The 22,106-nt window shown below is 40.1% G+C and overlaps 1 protein-coding gene across 1 annotated transcript in view; it reads right to left on the reverse strand.

Annotated features, from left to right (window-relative positions):
- Positions 1-1,019: 1,019 nt before the first annotated feature.
- Positions 1,020-22,106, reverse strand: part of col24a1 (collagen type XXIV alpha 1) — a 116,576-nt gene continuing 95,489 nt past the window's right edge. Inside the window, exons 39-60 of the mRNA XM_033621642.2 lie at positions 21,781-21,888; positions 20,418-20,471; positions 19,461-19,514; positions 19,262-19,318; positions 18,168-18,221; positions 16,924-16,977; positions 16,333-16,386; positions 13,812-13,865; positions 13,100-13,207; positions 10,212-10,319; positions 9,994-10,101; positions 8,683-8,736; positions 8,250-8,312; positions 7,922-7,975; positions 7,711-7,746; positions 6,638-6,673; positions 5,076-5,102; positions 3,560-3,625; positions 3,188-3,356; positions 2,939-3,048; positions 2,574-2,810; positions 1,020-2,475 (exon numbers count right to left, since the gene is read on the reverse strand). Of these exons, the coding sequence (XP_033477533.2) occupies positions 2,329-2,475; positions 2,574-2,810; positions 2,939-3,048; positions 3,188-3,356; positions 3,560-3,625; positions 5,076-5,102; positions 6,638-6,673; positions 7,711-7,746; positions 7,922-7,975; positions 8,250-8,312; positions 8,683-8,736; positions 9,994-10,101; positions 10,212-10,319; positions 13,100-13,207; positions 13,812-13,865; positions 16,333-16,386; positions 16,924-16,977; positions 18,168-18,221; positions 19,262-19,318; positions 19,461-19,514; positions 20,418-20,471; positions 21,781-21,888 (1,812 nt within the window). The 3' untranslated portion in view covers positions 1,020-2,328. The remainder of the gene's footprint in view (positions 2,476-2,573; positions 2,811-2,938; positions 3,049-3,187; positions 3,357-3,559; positions 3,626-5,075; positions 5,103-6,637; positions 6,674-7,710; positions 7,747-7,921; positions 7,976-8,249; positions 8,313-8,682; positions 8,737-9,993; positions 10,102-10,211; positions 10,320-13,099; positions 13,208-13,811; positions 13,866-16,332; positions 16,387-16,923; positions 16,978-18,167; positions 18,222-19,261; positions 19,319-19,460; positions 19,515-20,417; positions 20,472-21,780; positions 21,889-22,106) is intronic.

Raw genomic sequence — 22,106 nt, forward strand, 5'->3', positions numbered from 1 at the left:
CCTACTTCATGTAAAAGTCTGCTAGAGGCTGAGCAGAGTACAGTTCAAATACTCACTGTGACCATGTTTGAAGATGTTGAACATTATGCAACATTTTGTCAATCAGCAGCTTCAGCTGATAAGAATCTGTATCAGGAAATGTATGGATGTATTGACAGTGAGAAGTAGACTGACTGAATGTGGAAAAACCAAGACATACTGTTGAAATTGCACTTATTTTTCTTAAGACATCTCAAGCTGTTCATCTGTTTTGTAAAAGGATGAATGTCTACAGAATGTACTTGTAACTCTTTAGACAAAAAAGGGAAAATATTGGAGCTACTTATGGGTTATTGTGCGATGGTTTTATTGGTCTGGCCCATGTAAGATCAGATTGGGCTGTATGTGGCCCATGAACTAAACTTAGTTTGACACCTCTGGTTTAAATGGTAACCCCATGCTAGAGAGATTAAAACATGAGTAGTATCCAGCTTTGTATATGATACTCATAATTCACCTCACTGTGGATTTTTCAGAGTATTAAGGTAAGATGAACTCATCCTCCATTTGGAGCGCGTGGCTGAAATGAAGCCAGAATGCTTATCTGGAATACAGTCTTCATTGTTACTTTTAAATATATGAATTTCTCTCTTCTCTCTTATTATAAACCTTCATTTGACAAATATAGCATTAATTAGTAGCAACACCTTTTTTTCCCCAAGAACACCTTTATCATGCTCTTTCACATTCTCACCTGGAGGCTGCCCTGAACAACCACAGTGTTAGCTGTTGTCTAAGCAGCTCTCTCTAAGTGTTAATGAGGGGGGCATTGTTTAATCTATCCATTGAAGATTTATCCTGCCCAGTTCCTGGTATCAAGGTTTCTATAACCTTTAGTCCACTGCTAATCTAAAATAGATGTGTTAATAGGAAACAGCAGCCTGTGTGTAGGCCGCTACCCCTGACACTGGAGAGTCATTTGATCCCAACATATTGTTTGACTTTGACGTGTATGACCATTTCAAAAAAGTACAGAACCATTTGTGGATAAAATGCTCCATTTATTTGTTTGTCAACATATTTATTATTTACACATTTGCATCCACCTTTATCCTGCCTGACTTTATATAATTACACTTTGTTCAAAGTAACATAACTTAAGAATATAATGACTGTGTTGTCTGTGTATTCTGACTCTGGCCTACTGTAGCTGCCAGTTCACCTAACCACCACTGAATGAACTAAACTAACAGTATGATAAACATACAGTCACAGGTGTGAACACACAAACGCATCTCTTAAACATAAATACTTCTTTAAACTGAGCTGTGGTTGACCAAATAGTTCTCTGAGAGTATAACTTACTGTGGTACAGTAATGTGAACAAAAAAAACAAACAAAAAGGATATAAATAAACATACAGTATGCTGTCAATATATACACAGGAAATGTAAAAACTCACTGATGACTCATTCTTTGTTGCAGCACCAATGATAGGTTTCCCCTGAAGAACCTACAACATAGAAGGAAAAGCTACAAAAATATGTAGTGTATCAAAAATGGTTCATAAATTAGAAATGACCAAATCAACATAAGTACTTAGACAACATAACAAATCTTGATGTAACCGGTACATACAACACAAAGGCAAAAAAAAAGACTAACTTGACATTAGCAACTATTCTAGAAAGCAAATGAGCAGGTAGAGGTAGAGCACCATCTGTCAAGATGTACAGGTCCAACTGGGCAGGACCGAAGACAAAAATATCATGAAAACAATGTAAAATATAGCCTTTGATTGGAAAATGAAATATTTAAAGCAGTCACACATTATCCACATGCTATTGCACTCATTAAAACCTTTAGTTAGACAGTGCTCCGATGTAGAGGCCTGGCACGCTCCTTCGGGTTAGGCCTCTGTTTAGGATGGTCTGGGTGTGTTTCGGGGTGAGAGGGGAGTGTGAGTTTTGGGTTTGGATAGGCTGCTGCTTAGTAAGACCCCACCCTGTGATCAGGGAGTGATGGGGTCCATGCACAGCCAACCTAGGCACCGTTTGACTAATAATTATCAACAAAACATTCTTTATACAATTATTGATAAATATTGGTATACACTGTTCTCCTCTGGCCTTCTTGGCCTGGGTGTTCCACAGAGATTGAGTTCTTCCATGCAGGTCTGCCTTCGACTGGACATGGGGCAGTTGTTGTTCTGATACGTCCCATTAACAGCTTCAGACAAATACAACAAACTCACACGGACACTCACTCTTTGGTAGGCAGCCATTTTTTTGTAACAGCCTTGCATTTTAGTAGTTCATGTAAATCGGTTACAGGACGGTGATGTTGGTGTCAGAGGAAGCAGACTGGACTGATTTCTATATGACGCTGACTATTGGGCTGCGATGCGGGGAACTCCTGTATGTCTACAATAGGTAGCTGACGACTGTCCTGAGTATGGAAGAAGAAATGTGACTGGTGCCAGCTGCCATCTTGGATCTGGAGGAGAGAAAAAGAGAAACATCATTCCAGTGATTCATATATCACATTGAAAAAGTTCAGATTGATTCGAATGTGCTCTCTGTCCTGCTCCTTACCTTGCACTCGTCTTGTAGCACATGTGGTTCAAGTAGTGTGTCTTTCTCAAACATCTGTTTGTTCCAGCCACGAAAACGAAGTGTGGTGTTCTCTTGCGGTGGGGATGCAGTCGAGCTGAAGCTGTCTGTGGTGCCGTAGGGAGGATTATTTAGGCAGTGGAGAGTGATGCTGTGGCTGGCCTCAGTACTCAGTAAATGGAGAAACTTCATTTGGACTTTCCCTACTCCAAACACCATCTGTGACAAAGAGCAGGATAAGAATATCACCAGTCTGCTATTATAACCACAACAGGATAAATACAATACAATGCAAGTGTTTTAAAAAGCTACAACAAAACCTCCAAGGGACAATACTTCAGTGTTACCTTATTAGAGGCCACTGGATGTAAACAGGTCTGCCCTCCTGCGGTAAAGTTGCAGAAAACCTTGAAGGCATCAGAAGTGCAGCCCAAGTTTGGATCAATCCAGAACCAACCTGAGAGTCCCCAGTTCAAAGGAAGGACGGGGAGTTAGTGAGACAGGGAGAGCAAGACAAGTATTCACTAAAAGGTAGATACAAACATCTAAAACCCTGCCAACCCATTCTTTCAGTATCAGGTGGATGAGACTCTCACCATCCCTGAGCTTGCGATGACAGTCAAGCAGATCTTTACAGACACGAGCCGGGTTCTCCCTCGTGCCCAAAGGCTTTTTGATGCTCTCAATGACGCTGCTTAGGTAACGAAGAGTCTTGAGTATCTCCGTATTCTGGTCTGGCAAGCTCATCTCTGTGTTCTGGAAACTCTGGTTAATGACAAAAACAAAGTTGTCAGACCCCAAGATTATACATTTTATGTCTTCATTCTAGTTATAATATGGACAAAAAGTGCAAAACAGAAATTGTAAAGAACAAATTCATTAGTCTGTCCATCTGAAAACCTATCTCCTATCCATGCAATAATCCACACATCCACCCTGTCCACTGACTGAGTGTATTAGTTCCTTACCTCTGTCCTGAGGGCACTGTTAGAGTCAGATAAACCGTAGTCTGCTGAGTCATCATATATCTGCCTCTGTGGATTCAAAATCAACATATTTATCAGTTTAATGAAAACATAACAGATTTGCCCCCCTGATTATTATTTAACTGAGAGATTTTAATCCATAGGCTTTTTCACTGGTTATAGAAAACATGGCTGTTTCAATACACGTTCAGTTTATAGAGAAAACTTTAATAGAAAAAGAATACACTTTAATACCAGAGACAAGCAGTGAAATAAGGCTTGCATCAATAAACCCGGACATTCCTGACTTCAGTAGGGGCAAGAATAACACATTCCACTCAACATAAACACTAAAGTTATCACATAATGTGTGTCAACAAAAAAAGGCATCTGATATAGTTGTTTTCCTTGGTTCTTAGAAATGTTTGAGCAGGAAAAGGTCAGTCAGATAGCAGAGAGCTACACTTGATCCACAAGTTATGACGGATACAAGATGTGAGGAGGGTTTCTATAACAGTGCCAGAACAGGCTGATCATGGATCTACTCCGCCAATGCTACTGAAAGAAAATGTTCTTCTTGCACGTCTTATCACTGACATGGATGATTTGTTGGCTTGTCTATAGTTTAGCAAATGCGCAAAATAAAAAATGCTTCTCCTGGCTCTACCACATCCTGGCTTTGCTCTGCTGTTTTTTCTCTATTTCTGGAAAAAGTCTATTGAAGCTTTGACAGTCACAAAGCTTTGGTTTCAGAAACAAAGACAGGGTTACTTTCCAGGCAGACTGAAATTAAGAACAACAGGATGAGGATACAGGGTTTAGTCAAATATATAAATAATGCCAAGGTCATTTTGGGACTCATAATATTCACTCCTGGTTTCAACCATGGTTTCTGTTCCTGTAATTCATTCATTTCTGTAGCCGCTTATCCTGTTGAGGGTCGTGAGGGGCTGACAACCCAGCTGACATTGGGCGAGAGGCGGGGTACACCCCGGTCAGGTCGCCAGACTTTCACAGGGCTGACACAGAGAGACAGACAACCATTCACATTCATATTCACACCTATGGCCAATTTGGATTGTGGGAGGAAGCCGGGAGTGCCCGGAGAAAACCCACGCTGACACTGGGAGAACATGCAAACTCTGCACAGAAGGACTCCTCCACCCTGGGTTCGAAGCCCTCACAAACCCTCGACTGGGGGTTTGAACCGGGAACCCTCTTGCTGTGAGGCAACAATGCTAATGAATACACCACCATGCTGCCTGCTCCTGTAATGTTTATTTAAAAATAAATAAAGCAAAAAGTATATTGATGTGTTTGTCATTGAAAATCTACAATAAAATCTGAATGAAAAAAGTAAAATATATATTTTTTAAAATCAATAACCCAAGAGTTGGACAATTGTCCCTGAACCTTTATGTCCCAAACCTTATGTCTTTTACATGAAACTCAACACAGGACTCATTCAACAGTAGCTGATTCTGTCTACCTGTCTATTTTATTGATGGAAAGCACTTACTGTTGGACCTGGAGCACCAGGGGGTCCCTAAAGGCGGAAGAGAGAAGAAGACAAAATGAGTAACAGTGAAAAATGAGCCCACTGCGGCTGGTGTCAGTTCACTTTCTAGTAATCCATGTGTAATACATTATAGAGGGATGTTTAAGTGGGCAAACAGTAGGGCTGGGTATAGGTACTCCATACCTTTAAGGTATCGACTGAAATGGGCAAGTACCAAGTAGTATTGAAACTTCTCCAGTCAAAAGATACCTGCATTTGATCATTTCATACCCAGAACTAAAAAGAAAAAAACTTGACTTTTTGTATGATATTGCTGGCAGCCAATCACCACAAGCATTGCTTGTTTTAATAAGATGTGCAATTGGCCTATGACTTCAGCAGCTACAACTCTTGCAGTCTGCAGTGCAGTGAAGTTGAGCGGGGTGTATTTGATGGATTAAGCAGTTTAGCGTCAAACAACAAAACGTTATACTACACACCTGTGCCGTCTGGTGGCAATTTACATAACTGACTGCTTCCATTCACATGAAGGGTATCAAATGAAGTAGAAACAAAAAGTGTCAAATGAAGTACTCTATTAGTATCAGAATCACTTTAAAAGTACTGGTATTGGTATTGGTACTCGTACTGTAATTTTTTAAACTGGACTGAACAAATACATTTGGAATAGAACAGTCTTTAAAGGCTTTCTAAGTTTTCCTAGGCTTGAAATGTTTTTGTCACATACAGAAAACATCTCCTCACGAGCCGCTAGCTACATGTCCTCTGAATATGCTGTGAAAAAGTCCGGTCTTTGTAGGCAGCCCAGGCTCCGCAAATGGCAACAAAAACATTTTGGTCCAGGCTGCGCCAACCAGCCAGCACAAGACCAGCAAAAGCAAGCACACACACATGAACGCGGTGCCCATGTCTTACAGTCTCACGCGAGCTAGCTCCGTTGTGTTCAATAACATTGTTGAACGTAAACAGAAGTGACGCCCAACGGTGCTTAGCGTGCCTTTAGGCCCAGTTCAGACCAATGATTCAATGAGACAAAACCGTTTTAGAACGTTGCAGAGAAAAGTTGCAGCAGTGTGAACATTCATATTTTAAGAAGCTACAAATATCAACTACAAAATAAGCCCAAAAAGCTGGAAATCAGAACAGAAGTACAGAGAGTTGTTCCACAGACATGATACATTTCTTCATTTAGTTGCATTGGTGTGAACTGTTAGGTTTTCAGAAAGTTGCAGAATGACGCACTGCAAGTAGCTGCCTGTTTGAACTTGTCTCGTTGCGAATCTCTGGTCTGAACTGAGCTTTAATCTTCGTATTTCAATATGTATAAAGAAAGCATTTGACATCTGAGATTGTTTGGTTGTGTTGTTTGATTGTATGGCGATGCCACCAGTCATCCCAAGTGTCCTCTTTCCAGAGTTTCTAAACATCCTTGCCCAAACTTAATATGTCTGCCTGCACTAAAGCTCATCTTTACGCATCATAATTAGAAATTTTACAGAACTTCATTGTTACAGAGCATGTTTAGTATAAAGCTGAAATGTGATAATTAAATTAACACTTACTCTAGGTCCTGGACTTCCCTGTGGTCCTTGAGGCCCCTGAAAGTGTGAGATAGAAAATTTAACATGGCTAAAATGATGTAGTAATCATGTATTCTGATCGTACTGTTTGCTCTGGAGAGCCTAAGACTGTACTGTGGCAGCCAATGTGAATATTCTTAAACCCTACATGAATACCACATTACCAGCTGAGGGCTTTAAAAAGAATGTGTATTGAATTACTGACATACAGTGAGCAGAGTGGACTTATAAGGAGCAACTGCAGAACCATAATTTATTATCTCCCTTCACTTTTGTCAGTGATGCTGGGAGGAATAGTAGCAGGAATTGGACATGCTGACTGTTCTATTGCAGCTACTTTGAGCAGCTGGGCTCATGTGGTTTCAGGTAGCTCACGTCAATATGTGAGAGCATGCACATATTTGACATCATCAGTGTTTGAGAAAAGACTATAATAAACGGGCCATTGTGCCCACAGTCTGCTTGTGTGTGGTAGTGTAAACTGCAGAAGCATTTAGGCTACACTGAGAATCTTACTACAGTTTACATTACAGAGTGGGAGCAGGGATATATAAGTGAATATGGGGATTGCACTGCGGTTTGCCATGCTAACATTTTGACAAGGCATTTCCTCGACAGTGTTTACACAAGAGGGTCTGAGAGTACTGTAGGGCCCCACAGTGAGCTCCGGGAGACAGTGAAAACAGCTACTTTCAATATGACTCAGCCATACCGATATGCTGTCACGTAAGGACAGTCGTATAAACACAACTAGCACTGAACCCCAGCTAGCTTTCAGGCATCTTTAAACACAGCCTTTGTCATCTACAGTAGATCTTTTTTTTTTTTTCTTTTTTTCTTTTTACACCAACAATCTGCTCTGAGGTGGCGCCATGAGAACTGGCCCAACAAGGCCTTTTTCTGTGAGGAATTTTCAAGTCTGACTCTTCAGTGAAGTATAATCATGATATAATAACATGTTATATCGGCATGTAATCATATGTTATACAAATCATTATCATACTCAGTCTGACAGAGTTTTCAGTGTTTGGTTACTGGTTTGAATCACATCTTACCATTTCGCCACTGCTTCCCTTCGGACCCCTTGGCCCCTGTGGAAAAAGTACGTAACAACATGAAAACATTTACAGTATTGTATCCCACTCTTTATTAACTTTAATAAGCATACTGCCAGATATTACACTGTTTTTTTAATTAAATGTTTAAGAATATCTCTCTTCTATTCTAAACACACACACACACACACACACGCACACAGAAACCTACAGGTTTTCCCACTGGGCCCATCATTCCTTCAGGGCCTACAGGTCCAGTGAATCCCTAAAACAAACAGCAGGGTTGAGGGTAAATAAACATGTGTGTCTGAATTGACATGTTCCCAAAAGTGAAACTGCTGACAAGGTTGTGACAACGTATCCCATTAGGACTTCAGGGTGTCTTAAGAGATGGCAACAGAAAGCGCGTGTTCGTCACAGAGTTTGCGTATTTCAGGATTTTGTATTCTTATCAATACCATTCAACTAATGGCATCTGAATCTCAGCAGTAATGAAAGCACTGTGATGTGTCTACTGTTTCAATTTCTATTAAACTTACCAGAGTGCCCAAAGGACCTTTTGGGCCTGGGAAGCCTCTAAATCCTCCATCACCATTTGGCCCCTGTTTGAAGGAAAAAGAGGTCATTCCCTGTGTGTCATTATACAGGCACAATCTGCTCGAGGTAGTGTTGACAAAAATATTGATTTTACGATACATAACAATTCTGAATATTTGAAATGGTTTCAATACTTAATTTTTTAACTGGTACACTTTCTCACTATCTCTAATTGTTAATGTTTACTACAATCATTCTGATGTTCTCTGTTACTAACCAAGAAAAGAAAAGTTGTCGTTGTGATGTTGTGGCTTCGTTATATTGATCTTTAATAAAAAATGTTATGCCCTCAATGTCAAGTTTTCTTTGTGGTATCAAAAATGGTATTGTATTGATGTTCTTGTATCAAAGTTCCTGTATTGTGACAACACTTACCGCCGGCCCTGGAAAGCCCTGCAAACCAACCATTCCCGGATCTCCAGGTTCCCCCTATTGGCAGAAAAGACAATCACATCACAGCTACAGAGGAGCTTTGCTTTTTACACACTGTCACTGTCATGTGTAGTATGCATTTGACAAACACATCACATCATAAGTAAGAGTATACTGTGTGTGAGAGTGTGTGTGTGTGTGTGTGTCTGTGTTAGTGATGGTATAATTTTAAAATCCCATTTTATACCTACAGCTCCAGACACAGCGAAAACAAAGTAAATTGGCCTTTTAAAAATGTCCTTTTCTATTTCAAGAGAACTGGGGCACACAGAGGACTTTATTTCTGGATCTACAGTCACCCCATCCCACATTCACACACCCTCCTGGAAACACACATTGTGAGATTTGCTGTCTGTACCCTATTCTGTGTCTGAGCACTGTCTGTCATCCAGGGTGGCAGTCACCATGTTTGTACAGCCAGTCATACACATCCTCTAGACAGCTCCGCTTTCGAGCCAGAGACTTTGACCGAGAAACTCTATTCACTGAAAAGTGTAAAGGGATCTGACCCAAGGGCCCAAGTCTGCTCTCTGTTTCACCAGCATCAATAGGGGAAACTAGCGGGGAGAGGGGAGAGTGAGGGATTGAATTCTGTTTTTTTTTTCCTTCTTCTTTGAGGAGTTACATAAGTGAAGTGGAGCACCTCTTTTTCGGGTCTCTGGAGGGTGAGGATCTTACATAACTTGGCCTTACCAGGCACAATGTTTCCATTCCTGGCCTCGCCCAGATAATTTGTTACTCTACTCAGGGTGGAAAAGTGTCAGACACACACATTTTTAAACCCACAGATGGGCGACCTGAACCCCTGAAGCTATATTTAGAGAGGCATCAAAAATGTAAAGCCAACTGGATGGTATCAATTAAAACTGTTAGGACTTCAGCAATACAAAAGGATGTGTTATGTGCAAAGCCGTTTTAAAGACCATTAATGAAAAATGTATGAATCTGAGAAACAAACCGTTACATGGAAACATCAGTGGCAGAATAAAGAACAGGTTTCACACAGAATATGACGATGAAAAGGATGTTCACTAAAAAAGATGAACGTCTCATCTGTGATGCAATAAAAATACTGGTTTCTTTACAAAATGTTGGTAATGTGATTCCAGTATATTTCAGTGCCATTTAAGGAGTGTCAGGCATATTTTGATGGTTATCAGAATATTACCGTGAATCGCAATTATTATAGCCAGGATAATTGCAAGATCAAATTTTCATATTGTCATATGCCTAATATATGCCTAATATACTCACTGGTTGTCCTTTGAGCCCCAGGTCACCTTTCCTGCCTTGGTCACCTGTAGTCCCCTCCAAGCCTTTGAATCCTGAGGGTCCCCTGTCCCCTGGCAGGCCCAGTTCTCCCTGAACAAACAAAGGTCAGGAAATAAAAAAAAGTTGGCACATTTTACAAAAACGTTTCGTAAATTGTGAAATTTAGAATACATTAGATCAGTATTTATTATCATTTTCACCTTCTGACCAGGCGGTCCTATTTCTCCAAGTGCTCCAGGAAGTCCGATCTCTCCCCGGGGACCTGGACGTCCAGCAGGTCCCTCTGGTCCCACTGAGCCCCTCTGACCCTGAGTGCACACCAAAGATGGTATCAATAAAATTTGATGTCAAATCAAAATGACAAATAAAGAGTATGGTTATATTCAAATATAGTACTGTTTTCTTTTACACAAGATATAAACAAAAACAACACCCCACTCATGGCGACACGGCTCCAAAAACCTTTCAGGATCACTGAAGGTTAAAAGGTTCATGAAGACTCATAATGGTGGTTGAAAAAAAGCACATGGATAATATGAAGAGGACAGTGAAAATTTGTTTCTTGCATCTAAAGGTTGCTATTAAACAGTGACACTCAAACTTCTGATGGCTGAGTATCCTTGAATGCACCCAAGGGGAAAGTTTTCAACAGTCAATGGCAAGCTTTGTCAAACACAGGCAAAAAAATAAGAGTGTGTAATTCATAATGACAATTGATTCATTACTGGAATTCTTTTCAATATTTCACTTCCAATGTTTATTTCAATATCTCCAAATACATTTCCAAATTCATTGTACAGTCATAGCTGTGAACCACAGTGCTGAAGTCTGCTGGTCTCTCCTGGTTATAATATTTCTTGACAGTGTGCTCCTTGAGTGTACCCATAAAACTGACTGCCTGTCACTGAGGTGTTTTCTCACACCACAGACCACAGCGGTTTCCTGCTCCATCAGCAGTGTGGCGAGGCAGAAGGGAAGAAGTGATATTGGGGTTGATAGTGGGTTGTCGCCTCACAAATGGCTTCTGCTCCTCGATCACTGTGAGGAGAGCAGATAAGTCAGGAACCAGGTTTACTGGGTGAACCCCCAACCTGCAGGTGCTGGGAAACCCTTGCATAAGAAAAAGCTTAAGGAGACCACTGTTTTCCAGGGTTGTTGATACAAACTAGTTTACATCAGAGTCTCCTGATGTAATCAAATGTGAATGCTTCTTCTATTGAACAGCTGACCCAAAAGCACAAGCCTCCAGGAAAAAACAACTTTCTGGTTTCTGAGTTTTTGGTAAAACTTTGTCAGTTTATTTTCACAGGATGATCTCCACTGCATTTCTTTCTTGTTGCTCTATAATACACCGTCCAATAAAGAAGAAATGCTCAAAATCTTTTAAAAAAACAACAACAACAACACAAAAACAAAAAACAGTCTTCCCCTAAAACTGTGCAAATGCATCCAACTGGCAAAGTGAATATGAATTAGTATGCATCAGATAATGAGGAAAACGATGAATAAGAAGATTATTGACAATCATTATGGGAATAATGACGAACAAGGACAAAAAAGATTCTGCCAGCAGAAGCAGAGGAAAGCCATATTATAGTATCTTTCCTACTATGGAGGGAAGTAGTGTTAAACTGAAATAAATTTCCTGCACACCTCTCCTGCTAGGACAGCCCCAGGTACTTAAAATTACTTACTAAATTCTCTAGATTACTGAGGCAGACTGTTGGCTCAAAAAAATCTCCAAAAACAGCTCACATATAAGAAAAGGTCTCTCTGGATAAAAAAATAAACATACATTCACAATTTACAGCAAGTGTATTGTTTTTGAAAATTATACAAGGTTTGTTGTGTGATTTAGGAGCTGTGGAGTTATGGGACTTACTCTGCCAGCGTGAAACCGCATCATTGCACTCAAAGTTTTGGGGAAAAAAAAAAAACCCAGTGGCCAAAATTAGACTTGGAAGACTTTTACAAAACAACATTATGTAAATGAAATCCAGACAAAAAGGACTTTGCTTTCCAACACTTGGCTGAAAGGACAGAGACGTTTCATGCTTGAAATCCCGATCCACTCTGGCTGCACGCTTATTTGGATAAACCCACTGTGTCGCAACCAGGAGAAGCCAATCAAATCAAACAAGGCATTTAATGATTTGTCAATCTCAGCCGTATGTTTCCGTCTCAAATCTACAGATGGTAGCAGCTCAAAAAGAAGGCTCTGAGCATTCAGATGCAGTCAAATGAAATGTGCTATTGGGACAATGTGGCACAAGTGAGCATGATGGCTGAATGGGTAGTGAGGTCTATATGGTGTCTCCTGAGGCACTCTAATGCTGCTATAAACAAAAAGCATTCAGCTGATCAAGTGTTTTTTTGTTTGCTGATTGTTTTCACCTGACAGCTTATTCAACCAGTCCACTTTCTATAGGTAATTATAACACAGCTTTATTAATTCTAGACTATATTTAGTCAATCCACAGGGCAATGGAGATTTAATTCATATGTGCCTCTGACATAAATGGGGCAAATGACAAGAGAAATCTGTAAAAGCAAGCTCTTTGCTAGGTAAAGGTGAGGGTGGCCAAGGGGGAAAAGAAACGTAGAGGGTGTATCATTATATTCTCCTAATGCAGACCACAAGTCTGCTATAGAGATTTAGCCATAAGTACAATGTAGGTCCTCTTAGAGGTTCAGTTATGTAAGCAAATCTTCTGACTCCTTCTATGACCTACATTTACAGTGCCAAGCAAGGATGTTTTCAGACATAGCATATATCTAGGTTAATATGTGCAGCCACATAGTCAGCTACATAATTTTCATATGTGAACCCAACCTCCAAAGTTCCACTTTGATTCATCACGATTTGGGTGACCCATTTGTGTCTATAATGTTTAACAAAAGTCAAATCCACGAAGCTCAATCATCTCTGTCTTGAAAGACATTATTAATACTCATCACCAAGCTTTGCCTTTTATGTTTAACAAACATATGACTGGCTAAAAGAGCCAACAAATCAAATAACTTACTTAAACCAAATATGCTGGTATTAACAATGCTATACCTGATACGTGATATTGTCACTGATTACCTGTCGTCCTTTCTTTCCTGGAAATCCTGGTAAGCCAGTCAGTCCTGGGGGACCATCCAACCCTGGGTAACCCATTAATCCTACGAGTCCAGGTAAACCAGTTGGCCCCTGGAAACAGTGACAGTGTCACTCAATCTCAATCTCAGCCTGGGGCATTCACAGACTTATGATGAGCACCATATAACTATTCTTATCACACCGGATTTCTACAGCCTAATTCCTCAAATGAAATATTTGCTCTTGACAAAGAGATGCATTCCTGCAGACCTCAGCCAAACACTATTTGCCAGGAGTTTTTTTTTTACTTTTGCCAGCACCCAATTGCAGATTGATAAAGTTTGCCAGTTAAGTTTGCCAGTTACAGATTGAAATGTTTAGACATCTAAAGGAAACAGGACACTGTTGCAGCTGATATTCTATGGCAAACACTGGAGCATTACATAAACTAATAATGGAGAGCAGCTAAGGCGTTCTAAGTTATGTGATCTTTTCATTATCTCTGTTGCCTTCTCCTTCCTTTCTGTCTATGCAGTAGTGGTAACCATTTTTAAACATGCAATACTTTGATGATGCTGAAGGTACTGAGCTGTGTCCCCCATGCCAAGCTGTATCATCACACAGATAATCACAGGGGAACATGCTCTTAATTGTGATACTGCTACTGTCTCTCTCAACCACACATTTGGTTGAAGTGAATTGATACTGTACTCACTTCGATGCCAGGAGCTCCACTCAGCCCTCTCGCACCTTTCTTTCCTGCTGAGCCCTGGTTAAACAAACACAAGAGCAATAAAGCATACATGAGCATTCACAAAAACACACAAGATAAAATATCTTACCTGCCTCTCAATGAAGAACAGAAATTCTAAAGACCACATCTTATATAAGTTTTATGGAGAACTCAAGTTCAGAACTGTTTCTATACTTTGCTTCAGACAGTCAAAGAAATATACTTAATTCCTAAAGGGACAGTTCACCCCAAAATCAGCATTATATATTTTTCCTCTTACCTGCGGTGCTATTTATCAGCCTAGATTGTTTTGGTGTAAATTGTCAAGTGTTGGAGATATCAGCCGTAAAGATGTCTGCCTTCTCTTAAATATAATGGACCATGATGGCACTCGACTTATGGTGTGACAAAAATAATTATAATAAATAAATTGGAAAAAGCTCAACAGCAGAGATCATGATCTGGTTTCTTAAAATAATCCATAGACCATGTTGTGAGCAGTTTCATATAGGGACTATTTTCTTTCTACTGAACTACACCCGCCAACTGTGTCACCTTGCAGAAGGAAGTGTGCATCTTTTCATGGACCAGAGGCTCGTACCTGTGCTAGTGCAAGATGTGATGTAAACAATAATGGCGTCCTCCTTGACTGAGCTGTAACGTTAGCTGGTTCAGTGGTTCCAGGTGAGAAGATGCATGCTCCCTTCTGCACGGTCATACGGTTAGTGGGTGTAGTGCGGTAGATAGAAAATAGTTCCTGCATGAAACTGCTCACAGCAAGATCTGTGGATTATCTTGAGTAACTGCATCATGATTTCTGGAAAAATACATTGCTGCTGAGTTTTTCAAATGTGTTTTGGTGCTTTGAGCACCACAAGCCAAGTGCCATCTAGTTCCATTATATTTGAGAGAAGGCAGACATCTCTACAGCCGATATCTCCTACACTCGTCAACTCACACCAGAACAATCTAGATTGATAATACAGTACTACAGGTAAGAGGAAAAGTATGTTTTTTGGGATTTTGCAGTGAACTGTCTTTTTACATGTATATTTCACACCTCAAATGGCATTACTTTAAATCAGACTGAAGTGTCGAAGTGAAATATATGGCACAACAATAACAAGCAAGCCTTCACTGCTTTATGTTAAAAAAAAAACAGCATATTCGAGATTATGCTATCATGCTTCGTTACATAAACTTTATAAACTCATACTATACTTAGAATAATCAGACTTTCCTTGGAAAGCTTTTGAAATCTTTTTGCTTTTCATGTTTCCTCTCTAGGCCTGATACAGTCACATATGTACAGTGTGTATAGTCTAAGAGAGATATCCCTCAAGGGATGTTTTACCAAAGCCACAAATTTGACACAGAAATACAGCAGATCCCAAAAGTTTCCACTGTTTCCTGGCAGACTGTAAAATCATCTATATTTCCTAACACATGGGTCTATATGTTGCATGTGACAACATTGCTTAAGCTCAGTTTTAACTCAAGCCAAGTTAAGTTAATCAACAGAAATACTCCCATACTATTTGAACTGGTTATATAATCACTTACATACAAGCTGTTTCACACACGTAAGAAAGTCAGTGGTATCTAGAAACCTGTGAATACTTCAACTCTAAAAATGCTGTGTGGAACTTGATCAAGGAGGCTTTAGACTGTTTCACAGGGGAACTGAATTTATGTAATCAGAAGGCCTGAGACAAGATTGAGAACTCAGAAGAACTTGACAGCTAAGAAAGCAAAAACCTATCAATTTAGGACAGCTAGTTTTAGGATATTTGCTTTGATGCCAGCTGCCTGAATTTAGGCTGTATTCTAAAGCTATTTAATGATTGGAAGAACAAAGGTAAATTATCTTCAAATCTATCAAAACATCACTAAAAAGACAACTCAGATGAGCAGAATTAAGCAGTCAGGGTGACCATGAAAACTTGCTGTATTTCCATAGCTGCATTCCACTCATCATTCTGTAGACCAAAGCCTATTTCTACCACCTGGTTTCTGATAGCAGAGAGGGAAGCTGAATTTTTGCCTCTTATGCTTTGCTACACTTCCACCACAGCTGGAATGAAATCATCAACCACAGAGGATTGGCCCTAAAAAACAGCTCAAAGTATTACTTGCATGCTCATCTAGTAACAGGTGAAAAAAAATGGTGCTTTTGCCAAATGTTTGTGGTTGGTCTTTCATTCTGACAGCAAACAGAAAAATTTTCATTTATCCAAAGTGTCATTTATAAAGCCAGCCCAACTAATCAAACCCAACCCTGCTGGCAGTTGCTGAACAGGGCTGCGTTAATAAATGTACTGGCTTTGTTAAGAATAAACCCTGAATCAGTGCAAAAACAGCAGCCTATAGAAACAATCTGATGCTGAAACCATCTTATTTTCAGGAAGGAGACCACGTGTAATCACACTATTACACTCTTTACTTTATACTGAATGAAACAATGTACGTGATTTTCCTGCTATGGGGATTTGCATGGACCCACCGGAGCTCCCATCTCTCCTTTTGGGCCTGATTCTCCAGGGAGGCCTGGTGATCCCTGAACAGAGAAAAACAAACACGAACAATAACACGGATATGTTACATAAATCCATGCTTTGTTTATATGATAATCTCTGGAAATAATGCAAATAAAATATAATCAGGAAAACAACATTATTAAGGATGACAAGCTTGTCAAATCATTAACAGTAATAGGATGAACAGAATAACACTTTATGCTGCTTCTTAATCTGAGTCCATCCATTGTGGACACACCATGAAGCCAAATAGCATTCTTAGCTCATAATTCCCCTCATAATCCCTCAGATTTAAATGACTCTATAACCTACTCTTGTGCCACCCTTAGGCAAAACACATTTAATACATTTCACATGTTAGCCCCTCTAATGTTAAGGCTGTAAGAACAGCGCAATTTCAAGTATTTTATTTTGTTCAGCCCATCAATTTCAATCATTTTACATCACTGTTTCATGTGCTTCACCGATGGTACAATACCACCGCTATGGTGATTTGAATGCATGTTCCAAAAGTGTGTCAAAGCTAGCTGTTGTACTACAGACATTGACTGACTTACGGGTGGGCCTTGTGGTCCAACAGCTCCACGAGGTCCAATGACACCAATATGACCCTGAAACACATTATAATGTATAATTACAGTTTCTCTCTGATTCTCGATCTATGTCAGGTCTCAAATGTGTAAGAGACCTCACATGTGAATGTCATCTCCCAATTCTAACTACAGGATGAACATCATGCCCAAAGCCATGTTAAATGCATTGTCTTAAGCAACGTTTCCATGTGCAGTAAAGAAAATCACTCAATTACAGGCTCCATAGCATGAATAGCATAGTTTCTAAGCCAGGTTTATTGTATGTATATTATCATGACAGGTGGCTCTTACTAAACAGGATCCATAAATTCTGCACTTGAATGAATAACAATGAATGCCAAGAGGGACCTATTAGGGTTTTCAATGGAAATCTGGGGAATGATGACACGACTGCCAAACCAACCATTAGTTTTTATGACTATGATCCTAGGTTGGAACTGAAAATAGGTCAAGGATTATCACTGGTGATTCGTCGCAGGAACTTACAACAGTTACACAACTGTTACCCAACAATTTGGGGCCATCAGATACAATACTTAATGACTTAAAAGCGTCATACGAAAGATGCAGTAAAACTAATTCTACTGTCATCAGGCACACAAGTAGATACATAAAGAGTTACTCTATATTAGGAAATACGCAAGGTCCTAAGAGGGTCTGGCACAATTCTACTGATTTTAAAAAGGATGATGGGAGATCTAAAGCATCTTGGTAATTTTCTAAAATAATAATTGTCCTAATTAGAACAAACAAGAATATACAGAGAAATATGGGGATAACACATTTGGGAAGTGAAGACACAAACTGTGTACTGTTATCATCAGCTAAATCAAACTGGTTTTGTATTTTTCTGTTCAAAATGTTGTAGCTGCAGACCACATTTGCAGACCCACTCACAGCCTAACAAAAACACCAACTGTTCAAAATAGAGTAACCCATATACCAACTTGCTTGCACTGTGAATGTGTGGTGTACTTCTTGAGAATCCTGATCCTGAGAGGCAAGAAGTGACAAAAACACCAGATTTCCGCAGCCTTATTGCTGGGACTGTGGTAATCCTCCCCAACATGTGTGGTCTGCCCTTACAGTAACTGAGCGGAGCAGTTTTCAATGAGGCGCCAAAAGCATATGAACAACAATCCAGTAGACACGCACATGGAGTGGTGACTGTGTGATATGTCTGATGTTGATTTAATGGTTTTGTCTACCTGATATCCTTCATCCCCTGGCTCTCCACGCTCCCCTCGTTCTCCCGGGGCCCCCTGTGTAGACACAGATGCACGCACATGAACACACATACTGTACGTGCATGCCTTCGTTTATACCCACAAAGCTTCAATTGAGCCCTACCGCTACTTAAAAACAGAGTTGCTTCTCAGGCCAACACACATGAAACATATTGAGTCGATGTGACCTATGAGTCTGGATCTTTACTGGAGTCAAATGGAAAGGCGTAATTTCACCTTGAACCTTTACTTTCAGCTAATCCTGGTCGGGCCTTTAGGGAGACACAGGCTACCATTGTACAGCTCATGGTATGTACTCCAACACTGCGCCAACTTGATAATCCAATACTACTCATACTGTATGGTACGTTGCTATCTACACCTGTGTAGACTTCCAGTAACCCTGATTGTTCACGCTATGTTGGCCCCTCTCAGTGGTCACGTCCATGGCTGAGAAATGTGTCTCCAAGTGCATAAGAGCCATGGCACTGAAGAAATGTGAGCTTTCCCAAGCTGCTAAGACTCTTTGATATGTCCTGATCCTCTTTTGATATTAAGAATGACTTTGTTTCCTTGGGTGCAGAATCCTTGAGGTAACTTAGGGTGAGCAATGGCCCTCACTGAAGCTCTTGTCCTTGTCAAAGACACAAATGTTCGTATAAATGCACAGTATTGAAGCCTGTTCCAGTTTTAACAATAGAGCATTTGTGTTAAGTGCTGTGGCGAGACCTCTATTTTCATTATGGGTGAATTTAAGAACACAAACAAAGCTAAGATTAAGTTTAACCCAGATGTGTAAAAACCCTTGTCGGACATTTTTAGCTTGGTCATACTCCTGCCATGAAGGAGTTCATAGCCTGCAATGAACAGAAAAGATCTGAGCCACACAGGTTGATAATCAGGGTCCATGTGCTTGACAGAACAGAAACATTGATACATTGTCAGTCTGGTGGGATGAAAATATGAGTGTACGTGGTGCTAAAATCAGGCGGATTAACTATTTAAATGGCTTGGACCAAACAGAGCGAGAAGTGTTAGGGATCAGAAAGGAGAGTTTTAAGGAAAGCAAGACCTACTGGTTCACCTAAGGGCCCTGGCAGTCCTGGGGTCTTATTGTCCTCGCCTGGATAACCCTGGAATGTAGTGAACACACACACAATCATGTATGCAGACATCAGAATTTGCAACCAGACAGTAAATTGAAGTACAATTCACCAAAAAAACACAAACACTGAAATAATTATATTTCACACACTATTTCAGGTATCATGTTACCTTTTCACCTTTAGGCCCTGGTGGTCCAATAGGCCCAGGCTTGCCAGGGTGACCCTAAACAAAACAAAACAAAAAAAAAAAAAAAGAAAAAAAAGAAAGCTGATTATTCTAGCTAACCAAGCTGCCATACTTCTACTGGCTACAGCATGTTTCTTGGAGAAACAGAGTTCTGCTGTCAGCATATTAAACAGAACTGTTTAATATAAACACAAGTCTTTGTAGAGAAGCTCTTACATTCTGTCACTTGAGCATTTGGTTTTTGGCTCAGACTCAGAAATCAGTCAGCAACCTGAGTCAAGTGTGACTGAGTTTGAGAGCCTTCATACACACCCATACACATTCATGAAAAGGGACAAAATGAACTTGAGGTGCCCTGTTCAAGTTATGCAACCTAAACCCACTGATGTTGGCACTGACTGGGCTGTGGAGTCGCCTGGAAAAATTCTCTTGTACACTTCACCATGTTCAATTCCATCGCTTGTCTTTGCTCTTGTGGTTATTTGTGTGGTGTTTTTCCCCCCTGGTATTTCGCATTCATTGGATAATTAACAGTAAAAAGAAATAGGAAATATAAGAATGGCAGGGATGATGTGTCCTCCACCAGACTTAAACTGAGGATGTCTGCAGCACATTGGCCAAAAGCTATGTCGAGATATGTATCTGAAGCTTGGATGTAGTTCCTCTAAGCAGGATTAAGTTTGATGGATAAACCTCATCAGTTTAGGTTTACTTTCCATGTGCTAGATTTGGAGGACTCCCAGATTTTCTAAAAAGTTATCTAGATAATTTAGTAATCTCTCTCTCTAAAATATGTCCCCAATAAGTGTGAGCTTAGTGGGATATGCTGAGCCAAAACTCAGACCAGTCAGGGTTTACAAAACTATCCAGTACGAACTGTAGAGTACGCATGTGTATATCGGCGAATTGTTCTTGTAAATCTAGATAGGAGATACTCACTGTGTATCCTGCCAGTCCTGGTTGCCCCTCTATCCCCATAACTCCAGGCTGACCCTGGAAGTAATGCAGAAAATGCACACAAAATAAGACAGTGAATCAGTCCTAGCTGTGTTTGTTTTGCTGGATCAGCTAAATATAACCTTGGCCTCAAACAGACACAAATGCAAACTGAATCCTGTGCCTAGAGTTGTTTTACGGCAGGGATATAAATCTTTTTCTCCACAGCTATCACAACACGGTCTTAGTGGTTTTGCTGAGAAGGGAGCTGCCTTCCCCTGTAAAGAAGAAAAGAATGGGTGCTTTCCTCTTGGCTTTTCCTGTCTTCTCTTGCTCTCTCTCAGGCCTGGAACAAAGATGGGCATTTGATGCTTTCCCCTCAAAAACTCTTAAAAAAAAATCATACAGCTTTTTGTCATAGTGTACAATCAGAAACCTTCTAACTACAATTCACAAAAAGGGGGATTTATTAATGTGCAATTAAATTATATTTAGTACTAGGTATAATTCAATGCAAAATTATATATTGAGTATAAGGGCAATTTTGAGAAATACTTTACTTTTTACATAAATCTAACTGGGTCTTTTTTTTTTTTTTTTTGCACATAGATCCTAATAACAAAATATGATGTCTTGCTATATTTTGAACAACTTGAGAACAGAAAACAACCAGCACTGGGGGTGCAGCATTCCCTACACATTAAACATACTAATAATACATGCATGTACTCGATCTGAGTACATGCATGAGATCAAAAAGGGAGAAATGTATATGTTATATTTTTCAGTTTCACAATGGCGCCCCAAATGTTTTTCTTAATTCAACAGCAACCAGCTACACAGTACAAGAGCCACAGACTTTGAACATCAACCCATCTTAGCTATTCTGATAAAGTCTCCCTCTTACTGAACTCACAAGGATCAACACACATCAGTTTGCAGGCTAGATAGCTAGTTAGCGAACCATTAATCAGCTTGTAAATGTACCTACATGTCACGTCACTTTAGTCCAGTAACATGCTGGTGTGGTCCTTACTTTTACACACACTAACATCATGCTGTCAGCCCATGGCATGTAAGCTACAGCCAGTCTTGTTCACTCTGTCTCTCCTTCCCTACGGTGCAACCCAGCACTCTGGCAGCCTGCCAGCTACTGTCAATTAAACTCCAACACCAACACATCAAAAAGTAGCATTTCTAATATTTTCTCAGACTTTTTTTCTTTCTTTTAACAATAAAAAAACATTAACAACACATTTAAAAAGATATTGACATTATTTTGAACTAAAGGGGATTACTGAACTTGATTTCAGTCTGATTCAGATTCTTCTAACTGAGAGGAAAGAAAGGAAGAATGGGAACTAACTGGTGTGCCTCGGGTCCCCCTGGCACCTTTAAGCCCAGGCTCGCCTGGCTGGCCGATGTCTCCTCGTGCGCCAATCTCACCAGCAAGACCTGGAGGACCTCTCTCTCCCTGGAAAGAGACAGAATGTGACTAGGACATAAGAAATAGCAACACTGACAAAAAGCAAGTATGGAGAATATCCTCTAAATTAAAAGTCAGCATTCAGGCCCTTTTGACAGCAGGAACCACCCCTTCTGTGTAACTTACCTTCAGCAAGAAAACAACTAGCTCTAAAGGCTATTTGTCTTTAATGCGGGTTGCAGTTACTTGCCCTGTGTCCTCTTGCT

This window comes from Epinephelus lanceolatus, chromosome 6 (assembly GCF_041903045.1).
Source record: "Epinephelus lanceolatus isolate andai-2023 chromosome 6, ASM4190304v1, whole genome shotgun sequence".
NCBI lineage: Eukaryota > Metazoa > Chordata > Actinopteri > Perciformes > Serranidae > Epinephelus > Epinephelus lanceolatus.